Here is an 11,361-nt window from a genome sequence, read left to right as displayed (position 1 = left end):
CTTTCTTTCACAGATGCATTGTCTTGTCCCTTTTCTGTCTGTCTGTCTCCCTCTCTCTCTCTCTCTCTCTCTCTTTCCATACCTTTTGCATCCTTCTTTTCTTTCAGATGTTAATGATGACGTTGTTGTTGTTGTTGTTGTAGATCTGTGACTTTGGTTTGGCCCGGGTTGAGGAACCTGATGAAGATACCCACATGACGCAAGAAGTGGTCACTCAATACTACCGAGCTCCTGAAATCCTGATGGGAGCGAAACACTATACCTCTGCTGTGGACATCTGGTCCGTGGGCTGCATTTTTGCTGAGTTGCTTGGAAGACGAATATTATTCCAAGCCCAGGGACCAATCCAACAGGTAAACACAGTTACAAGTTCTGTGTGTGTGTATAACCCTTTCGTTACCGTATTTCTGTTGAGATGCCCTGTGTTTCTTTCAATTACAAAGAATTTAGTAAAATTACTTCGTTATCATTCAGCTAGTGTTAGGAACATAAATTGTGACTAAGGTTTGGTGGAAGATTTGAATTCAAAACTTATGAAAACAAGACATTTGTACTACTGAACCAGAGCCGGTTTTGGCCGGGTTGGTAACGAAAGGGATAAACATATCTATAAAAGGAAAAAGGACACCAAAAACCAAAGTAAGTACAGGTACCAGTGAACCTAACGGATGAACAATTATAAGCACTTACACAGCATACCTATTCATTTAGATCACCACTGAACTAAACACCTCATATTCTTTATATATATATTTACTCTCTCTTTACTCTTTTACTTGTTTCAGTCATTTGACTGCGGCCATGCTGGAGCACCGCCTTTAGTCAAGCAAATCGACCACGGGACTTATTCTTTGTAAGCCCAGTACTTATTCTATCGGTCTCTTTTGCCGAACCGCTAAGTGACGGGGACGTAAACACACCAGCATCGGTGGTCAAGCAATGCTAGGGGGACAAACACAGACACACAAACATATACACACACACTTATATATATATATACATATATACGACAGGCTTCTTTCAGTTTCCGTCTACCAAATCCACTCACAAGGCATTGGTCGGCCCGGGGCTATAGCAGAAGACACTTGCCCAAGATGCCACGCAGTGGGACTGAACCCGGAACCATGTGGTTGGTTAGCAAGCTACTTACAACACAGCCACTCCTGCGCCTATATATATATATATATATATATATATGTATACACATTTATATTTATATACATATCATCATCATCATTTAGCGTCCGCTTTCCATGCTATCATGGGTTCGACAGTTCGACTGGGGTCTGGGAAGCCAGAAGGCTGCACCAGGCCCAGTCTGATCTGGCAATGTTTCTACGGCTGGATGCCCTTCCTAATGCCAACCACTCCGTGAGTGTAGTGGGTGCTTTTTACGTGCCACCGCACAGATGCCAGACGAAGCTGGCAAACGGTCACGATCTGATGGTGCTTTTTATATACATATATATTTATGTATAATGTATATCTATATGTTTATATATGTGTATGTATATATAAGTATGTATGTATCTAAGTGTGAATATATGTGTATATATGTGTGTGTATATATATGTATATATATATGTATATACATATATATATATATATTATATATATATATATATATATATATATATATATATATAACAGTGGAGTTGTAAGGTACTGCATGAGTGGAATTATATATGAAAGAAGGTTTGAAAATGCAATTTTAAAAGACAAAATACTGCAATACATATATACATTCTTTGATAACAAGAACATGTAAAGAACAGCTTACAAGGGAAAATATAAAAAAGTTTAACAAGTTCATCAAAATATTGGGCACAAAAGATTACAACATGTGTTTGTGTGTCTGTGTTTGTCCCCCTAGCATTGCTTGACAACCGATGCTGGTGTGTTTACGTCCCCGTCACTTAGCGGTTCGGCAAAAGAGACTGATAGAATAAGTACTGGGCTTACAAAGAATAAGTCCCGGGTCGATTTGCTCAACTAAAGGCGGTGCTCCCGCATGGCCGCAGTCGAATGACTGAAACAAGTAAAAGTAAAGACAGAGATATATATTTATATATATATATATATTTATATGTATCTATATATATTTATTTATATGTATATACACAATATATATATATATATATATATATATATATATATATATATATATTTGTGTATATACATACAACCAATCATTAGTATAGATTTATATATCTCATATTTTGTATAAGTAATATTACTGGCCTTGTGGATAAGGGTGTTAGGTGACAGACGAGGCAGTTAGGTAGATGGAGGTTTCAGTCTCAGGTGGGGATTAGTGATATTACCTCATTTAGTTTTATTTTTCTCTAGAGAGAAAAGGGGGGAAGAAAAAAAAACACAATCAGTAAGAGGGCCAAGATTGATCCTTTTTCCAAGGGTTATATGTGTTGCTATGTCTGTATGTCTTTACCCACAGGACCATTGAGACAATAGCAATAGGTAGTTTGAAAATGATATATTTAAATCTCACATAGCTATTTGATGTGGTGGTGTTCATGGTTTTCTGTGACTTTAGTAATATTTGAGGGGAGAATGTGAAATGCTCCAGAACCCAACATGCTACCTGATTCAGGAATTGATCTCACTGCCTTAATGATTATAAGCTGAACACCTTAACCACAAGGCCATGCACTTTCATGCCTAAGTCAGTAGAGTGATGGGTTGATTTCCATTTATATCCTGGGTTCAAGTCCTGCCAAGTCCAGCTTAGCCTTTCATTCTTCTGGGGTCAATAAAATAAAGTATGAGCCGTGACTGCTGAGGACATGCATAAGATCACAAGGAATAGATCCAGTATGATCCGATGGATGTGTAATGTCAGCGTGCATACTCAACAGAGTGTAAGTACCTTGAGAGAAAAGTTGGACCTAAGAAGCATCCGATGTAGTGTGCAAGAGGGATGACTGCGCTGGTATGTTTTGAACCTGTTAAAGGCGGTGAGCTGGCAGAATCGTTAGCACGCTGGGCGAAAATGCTTAGCGGTATTTCGTCTGCCGTTACGTTCCGAGTTCAAATTCCGCCGAGGTCGACTTTGCCTTTCACCCTTTCGGGGTCGATTAAATAAGTACCATTTACGCACTGGGGTCGATATAATCGACTTAATCCGTTTGTCTGTCCTTGTTTGTCCTCTCTGTGTTTAGCCCCTTGTGGGTAGTAAAGAAATAGGTATGTTTTGAACCTGTTTGTTGGATTGCAGTGTCTTCATAGTCTCTGAACATTTAGAATGTTCTTCTGTCCTTGTTACAATTGAAACATTCCTGTCAGAAGCTTCCAATTCCATCTGAATTCCATGCACTAAAGATCTGGCAACAACAATTAAAAAGTTGGGCAATTTCTAAATTGCTGTGTTCCACACACATGGCTACAAAGATTAGATGTTTTTCATTTCTTGTGCCTAAATCACAAAAATAATTATAAAAATCCCCACCGTTAACAAAATTCTTTGTGCTATTCAGTTTGCAAGCGTTTATGAGTTGAAATTCTGCTGGGCTTTACTTTCTGGGCAGAGGAAGGGTTGTGCTCAATTAACCCTTTCGATACCAACCCGGCTGAAACCGGCTCTGGCTCTTTAGTACAAATATCTGGTTTTCAAAATTTCTGAATTAAAATCTTCCACCAAACCTTAGTTACAATTTATGTTCCTAAAACTAGCTTAATTATAACGATGTTATTTTACTAAATTCTTTGTTATATTTAAAATAATTGGAAGAAACACAGAACATCTGAAAATAAATACAGTAACGAAAGGGTTAAATAACACAGTGATGTGCTGCAATCGATATAAACAACTAACCCCTCCACATTTCTAGCCTTGTGTAAAATTATGAATATAAACATTTTTCATTTTGTCTCTCTTTCTTTCTTTCTTCCTTACAGCTTGATCTCATAACAGATTTACTTGGTACTCCGAGTTTGGAAGACATGCGAACAGCGTGTGAAGGAGCCAAAGCACACATGCTCCGCCAGCCACATAAACCAAATTCTTTCACTGCCCTCTACTCCTTGTCTAGTCAAGCCACTCATGAAGCTATACACCTTGTCTCCCGCATGCTTGTTTTTAATCCAGTAAGTTTTCAATTCTGAAATTTCTTTTCACTGCTTGATAATCCCTTACTGAGTCAGAACTTAACTTTAGTTCCAGCCCAACATTGATCAAATAAGATCTATGGTCAAAGGCACCATATCTGTATCCACTCCTGTTTTTGGGGGTTTTTAACAGAGTGTGTCTAAGATGAAATTTTCCAGTGTTTCCATGCCCTTGTGTGTATAACCCTTTCGTTACCGAGGTCGACTTTGCCTTTCATCACAAGTAGTGTTTGATTTAAGTGGGATTTAGCTTTCAAGACAGTAGTGTTTGATTTAAGTGGGATTTAGCTGTCTTTCTAGCAGATGGAGTAATCAGGAACAGGTTCCTTGGTTGGCACTTTGCTGTTGTTTAGTCCTAGGTTAGCATAGTCAAGGAGTCATATGATCAAACAAATTTTTGCTATGATTTTTCTCTCTCTAATTTGTTAATATGATTCTAATCGTTAAGCCCTTCTTCTAATTTTAGAATTCTAACCTGTTCTCTTACATCTCCACTGTATTTCAATCAGTTCGCTCTCCGGGTGTCCTCAGTTTTATTAACTTGAACTGATACATAGCGTCACGCTGAATTTAGACTAAGAACCTTTACAGTAATCCATTGCCATATCACAGTTCACCTATCGCAGTTTATTATTTAAGCTAACGTCGATTCTTCTGTGGTGTTGTTTTGCATTTATAATAAAACTAGCAGCATAGCCCGGCATTGCCCAGGTATGTAAGAGCCCCTAGTAGGCAACGACTAATCCCAATCTAGTCCTTTCCCTCTTGGGAACAAAGGCGCATGTGCAAGTTGCAATATCTTCTCTTCACTCGAATACTTCTGTGTATACAATGTTCCTAGCTGTCCCTTTGGGCGATAAAAAGGTCGAGTTGTGTCCCCTAGACAGAAAATGTGTTGCATATAAAAAGCTTAGATTCTCGACCCCATGTCGAATTTATCGATCTTTTTCAGAACTGGGGGAACTTTTCAAAGTTTTCGCTGCGTTAGTTTTGAATTATGACATTGGGCTATGTGTGTGTCAAGTTTCATCAGAATCGGTTGAAAGCCGTGGTCAGGGTGAGGGTACAACCTGACAGACACACAGACAGACAAACTACCGTTTATATATAGAGAGATAAGTATATACAAATTATAAAAATAGACAGTACAGTACTGTTTCAACTTCTCAGATTTTCACCTGTTGCAGGGGTTTTGGGAACGTATCACTCGTGATAGTTGAGGGAGTACTCTATTTCTATACCAAATGCCAACAGTACACAGGATTTCCTAACATGATGTTTATAGTCCAAAACATTGAAATTGAGCAGAGTGTGTCTAGAAGTACATTATCCATTGTGTCCCTCTGTTTTTAAGATAATATGGTTTGGCATTTTTTTCCATCTTTAATTTGACCGTCTGAACTAAGCCAGAATAAACTGTGAAAGCAAAACTATTAGCATAAATCAATAGATGAAGATCTGTGCTTCAGAATCTTATATTATGTGAAGATAGGTTAAATCAATGCTTATTCCAGTCTAAATCATCATCATCATCGTTTAACGTCCGCTTTCCATGCTAGCATGGGTTGGACGGTTCAACTGGGGTCTGGCAAGCCCGAAGGAAGCACCAGGCCAGTCAGATCTGGCAGTGTTTCTACAGCTGGATGCCCTTCCTAACGCCAACCACTCCGAGAGTGTAGTGGGTGATTTTATGTGCCACCAACACAGGTGCCAGACGAGGCTGGCAGACAGCCACGCTCGGATGGTGTTTTCTTATGTGCCACCGACACAGGTGCCAGACGAGGCTGATACCAAAAAATGCACAAATATAATATATAAACTGTTGCAACAACCAAAGACCGAGATTTTTGGTCTATTTGTATCACATTTTTAATTTGTTAATTCGGTTTCAGGCTGTTCCTTTAAGAACAGTTAGCCCCTGGGTCTAATATTAAAATGGGAACAAAAAACAAGTGGGAGGAATGAATCATCAAAATAAATAAATGGCGGTGCCCCAGCATGGCCACAGCTCGTGAGCTGAAACTAGAATCAATCGATCAATCAAAATAAAATTGATTTGTTCTAATGCCAACCAGAATTCATCTAAAAGAAGAAAAAATGCTTACCTAATTAATTACACTGTTCAGCAGACTACCTTGAGTATTCACAGGTAACCACAAGTTTAGGCTGATTATTATGGCTGAAGTCTGTCAAAAATATTAGCCATGGAGATAATAATTGGTAACTTATATATTTATTCAAATGTTAATGCTCGTCACATCATACATCTGCCTAGCTCTAATTTTGATATACCTGCATCATTAGATGAGGAATGAGAAACTGGTATCTTTATATGCATTCTTAGTGTGCATTGTTTCATCTGTGGAAAGGAAATTATTTTGCTTTCACTTGGCAGTAAATATCTGCCATCAGCAATATTTCATTTTTAACCCTTTAGTATTTAAACCGGCCATATCCGGCCAAAATAGTTAATCTGTTTTATGTTCAAACTGACCAGATCCAGGCTCTCACACCTACCCTACAATGTTATTCTACATTAAGTAATTACACCATCAAGATCTTGAAGATATGAGATAATTCATGATTAATTCAAATCAATGGGAATCAATAGACATTATGTCTGATAGAATTATCTGAACACTAAAGAGTTAAACCAATTTCCAGAATTGATAAACAATCAAATGCGGGACGTGATTTAAACCAGCCATGCTTGTCATCTGAATTTGTGCTGTTATGAGAAACCGTTTTATTGAAAAGGTTTGTGCAATATATTGCTCATGTTGTAAGAACAAGAATTGCCAAATCATCAGACTTTGCTGGAGCATCAGCCAAAATGGCTTGTGTTATTTTGTTCCAGCACTTTAGGTTCTGTGTTCAAATCCTGCCAATTGCAACTTCACCTTTCATCCTTTCAGGGTCAGCAAAGTAAAGCAGCAATCAAGTTCTAGGTCGATTGTGTCAACTGACCCTTTAGCATTTAAACCGGCCATATCCGGCCAAAAGTATTCTGCTTGTTTTATGTTCAAACTGGCCAGATCTGGTCTCTCACACCAACCCTACAATATCGTTTTAAAAATTAACAGCTACCTCATCAAAATCTCATAGCTACAAGATTAATGAATGATTAGTTCAAAACAATGTGGATGAAAAAGCATTAATTTTGGCAGAATAATAGGAACACTAAAGGGTTAAAATTGCTGGCCTTGTGCCCAAATTAAATACCTCATCATCAATATGAGATGGTAGTTTGGTAGAATCTCTTGAACGAATAATTAATTTTTTACATCCCGACGTCTAATCCTATTGCGGTCGGTTTTGCTTCCCATGCTTTTGGAGATTGATGAAATTAGGGAAATTAGGGCATGAATTTATTGGCCACAAAGATCAATGTATTTCTCTCCCAAAACTTGTGCCTTTATGGCAATATGAGAGGATATTTGTCGTCCATTTTGATGAATATTTAACCCTTTAGTGTTTGCATTATTCTACCAAAATTAATCCTTTTTTATCCACATTGCCTTGAACTAATCATGCATTATCTTGGAGCTTTGAGGTTTTGGTGAGGTAGCAGTTAATTTTTAAAACGATATTGTAGGGTTGGTGTGAGAGACCAGATCTGGCCAGTTTGAACATAAAACAGGCAGAATACTTTTGGCCGGATATGGCCGGTTTAAATGCTAAAGGGTTAATATAGGTTCTATGCTACAAATATAGGGGAAGAGATATAATCGATTTACCACACACTGGTGTATGACTGGTTCTGAAGTCTGTCGATTCCCAAGAAAATGTGGGGGGGGGGGGGGCTGAGTGGATCTTCGTAAGATTTGGACTTTGAAAATAAAGGGGAGATAACTAAATCCAATGCAATTATTGGTGCAACATATTGCTCATGTTGTAAGGATAAAGTCCACTTATGCCAAGCATAAGTTAACGTTATCCTTTTTTCACGTTAAAATAGAGACCAGTCATATCTTCTCACTTCTTGCTTGTTTCATACTGCTGTCATACTGGAGCACCGCCTTCAAAAAGTTTCAGTTGAATGAAACGACACCAGTTACATTTTTTTTAAAGCCCGGTACTCATTCCATTGTTCTGTTTTGCCGAACTGCTATACGTTACTGGAACATAAACAGACCTACACCGGTTGTCAATCAGTGGTGTGGGACAAACAAACACACACGACAGGCTTCTTTCAGTTTCCGTTTACCAAATCCACTCACAAGGCTTTGATCGGACTGAGGCTATAATGGAAAACGTTTGGCTAAGGTGTCATGCAGTGGGACCGAACTTGGAACCCAATAATGGTTGGGAAGCAAGCTTCTTACTACACAGCCACGCCTCTTAAGTTTATTTCCCTGCCTCTAACTTTATTTTCTTGCGCTTCCAATAGAAATCACCCTCATCGTTATAATCATCCAGTGTAATTATTGTCATATTAAAGACTTGTACATTTCTTCTCTTTCAGGACAAACGAATATCAGCAAGCGATGCTTTATCTCATCCCTACATAGACGAGGGTCGTCTGCGATACCATTCCTGTATGTGTAAGTGTTGCCACAATGGCCCCTCCACCCGCCAATACACCACAGAATTTGAACCCTCCTGTCACCAGCCTTTTAACTATGACTTTGAAGACGACTTGATATCTGTGCAAAAGGTCAAAGGTGGGTAAATTCACAGGAATTCAGATTATTGTCACTAAAATACTCTCTTTACTCTTTTACTTGTTTCAGTCATTTGACTGCGGCCATGCTGGAGCACCGCCTTTAGTCGAGCAAATCGACCCCGGGACTTATTCTTTGTAAGCCCAGTACTTATTCTATCGGTCTCTTTTGCCGAACCGCTAGTGACGGGGACGTAAACACACCAGCATCAGTTGTCAAGCAATGCTAGGGGGACAAACACAGACATATAAACACACACACATACATATATATATATATATACATATATACGACGGGCTTCTTTCAGTTTCCATCTACCAAATCCACTCACAAGGCTTTGGTCGGCCCGAGGCTATAGTAGAAGACACTTGCCCAAGGTGCCACGCAGTGGGACTGAACCCGGAACCATGTGGTTGGTAAACAAGCTACTTACCACACAGCCACTCCTACGACACAGAGAACCCCCACTTTCCTGGAGCTATGGAAATAGTTAAGTATAGAAACGAGTTGGCTGCTTGTTTCTCTGGGATTGGATGAATTGATGGAGACAACATCTCCGATGAGAATTCAATGAGATTAGAAAATCGATTAAGGGTGTTTGTCATTTCTTTTATTTTTCAATCTACAGAGAAGTAAGTTCACTTTACCTTGTGCAGATATCTGCTCTGTAGGATTCTATAGACCCACATAAATGAATACGCATAAAGGTACACACACACACACAGAAACTCACATACATTTATACATGTTCAATATGAATATGTGTATACACACACACACACACCTGGAGCCTAAACCACTCATGGTCAAAGAACATAAATACAAATAAAGGGGTGTAGTTATGTCATGAGTGTAAAGGGAAACTTTTAATGTGTTAGATGTATTATCAACAACACAATCCACAAGCACGTAATCCCAGTGAGTTACACATGACCTCTGTAATGTAAAATTTGACTGTTAAAGTTAGAAACTTGATGAATTTGGTACATTGGCCAGACAGGTACTGTCTTGTAGGCTCACAAGAGCCTACAAGACAGTACCTTTTAAAACAAGGAACAATTATAATACTTTAAACCACACTCTTTAATCTTAAACAGAAAAATATCATCATCATCATCATCGTTTAACATCCGTTTTCCGCGCTAGCACGGGTTGGACGGTTCGACCGGGGTCTGGGGAGCCAGGGGCTACCCCAGGCTCCAGTCTGATCTGGCTGTGTTTCTACAGCTGGATGCCCTTCCTAACGCCAACCACTCCGAGAGTGTAGTGGGTGATTTTATGTGCCACCGACACAGGTGCCAGACGAGGCTGGCAGACGGCCACGCTCGGATGGTGTTTTTTATGTGCCACCGACACAGGTGCCAGACGAGGCTGGCAGACAGCCACGCTCGGATGGTGTTTTTTATGTGCCACCGACACAGGTGCCAGACGAGGCTGGCGAACGGCTACGATCGGATGCCGTTCGCCAGCCTCGTCTGGCACCTGTGTCGGTGGCACATAAAAAACACCCAGAACACAAAGCTAAAATGGGTTACAAAAAAAAAGTAGATTTTTCTTGAGTTTCATAAGGCCCATTCCCAAAGGATGTAGCTTGGGGGTCAAGATTTACTCACCATCTTTCCTAAGCTGTTGACGGTCATGTTGTCAACTTATTCAAAGGTGTATAAGTATGTACTTAAGCAGATACCCACACACATATAAACATACAGACATATAGGTTCATCTATGGACAATATATAAATTTTATTTTCTATTTTCTATTTCCAGAAAAATTGCATAAATTCATAGTGGAACAGCAGCAGCGGAACAAGAGGATCCCATTGTGTCTGAATCCCAATTCAGTTGCTTTTAAAACATTTGCTAGGTAAGCGTCCGGCCAGCCCAGTGGCCTGAGCATTTGTACAAAATAGTGTGAATCCTTAAAACTATCAATGCATTTCAGAAAAGAAGAAAATGAAGAAAAAACAAACACAAAGACATAACATAATCCATAATTAAGTGGAAACCAAGTACAAGAAAAAAAAAAGTATATATACACATATTCACACATGTTTGTGAGTGTGTGGTGTGCACATACAAACATATATACACATAAATGTGTGTTTGTGTGTGTGTGTGTATATATGTATGTATGTATGTATGTATGTATAATATATATTTGTCCTGTATGACCATGGCCAAGAGGCTATAGTAAATGAGCATACGTACATCTATGTGTACATATATATTTTTCTTTGTGTGAGTGTATATTTACATATACTTGTATATATATGTATATACCTGTATATATAAGCATATGTGTGTATATATATATATGGTACATGTGTGTGTGTTCATGCTTTATCATTTCAATGTCCACTTTTCCATGTGTTGATGTGGGTCAGAAGTTTATTGAGGAAGATTTTCTATAGCTGTATGCCCTTCCTGTTGCCATACAGTTGTGTGTATACATATATATATGCATCCATACATACACACACACATTTGTGAATATATGTATGCATATGTATACATATACACTCATGCACAGGCATACAGATTTTATATAGGTATAACTTATATATGTAATATA

The 11,361-nt window shown here is 38.7% G+C and overlaps 1 protein-coding gene across 1 annotated transcript in view; it reads left to right on the top strand.

The window, feature by feature from the left end:
* LOC115224838 (serine/threonine-protein kinase NLK) overlaps positions 1–10,804 on the top strand; it is a 25,993-nt gene extending 15,189 nt beyond the window's left edge. The window contains exons 5-8 of the mRNA XM_029795778.2: positions 144–353; positions 3,916–4,104; positions 8,591–8,789; positions 10,557–10,804. Coding sequence (XP_029651638.1) covers positions 144–353; positions 3,916–4,104; positions 8,591–8,789; positions 10,557–10,657 — 699 coding nt within the window. The 3' untranslated portion in view covers positions 10,658–10,804. The remainder of the gene's footprint in view (positions 1–143; positions 354–3,915; positions 4,105–8,590; positions 8,790–10,556) is intronic.
* Positions 10,805–11,361: the final 557 nt, after the last annotated feature.

Source organism: Octopus sinensis, linkage group LG26, assembly GCF_006345805.1.
Source record: "Octopus sinensis linkage group LG26, ASM634580v1, whole genome shotgun sequence".
Taxonomy (NCBI): Eukaryota; Metazoa; Mollusca; class Cephalopoda; order Octopoda; family Octopodidae; genus Octopus; species Octopus sinensis.
The sequence above is the reverse complement of the archived record's forward strand: the minus strand, read 5'-3'. Positions and strand labels throughout refer to the sequence as shown.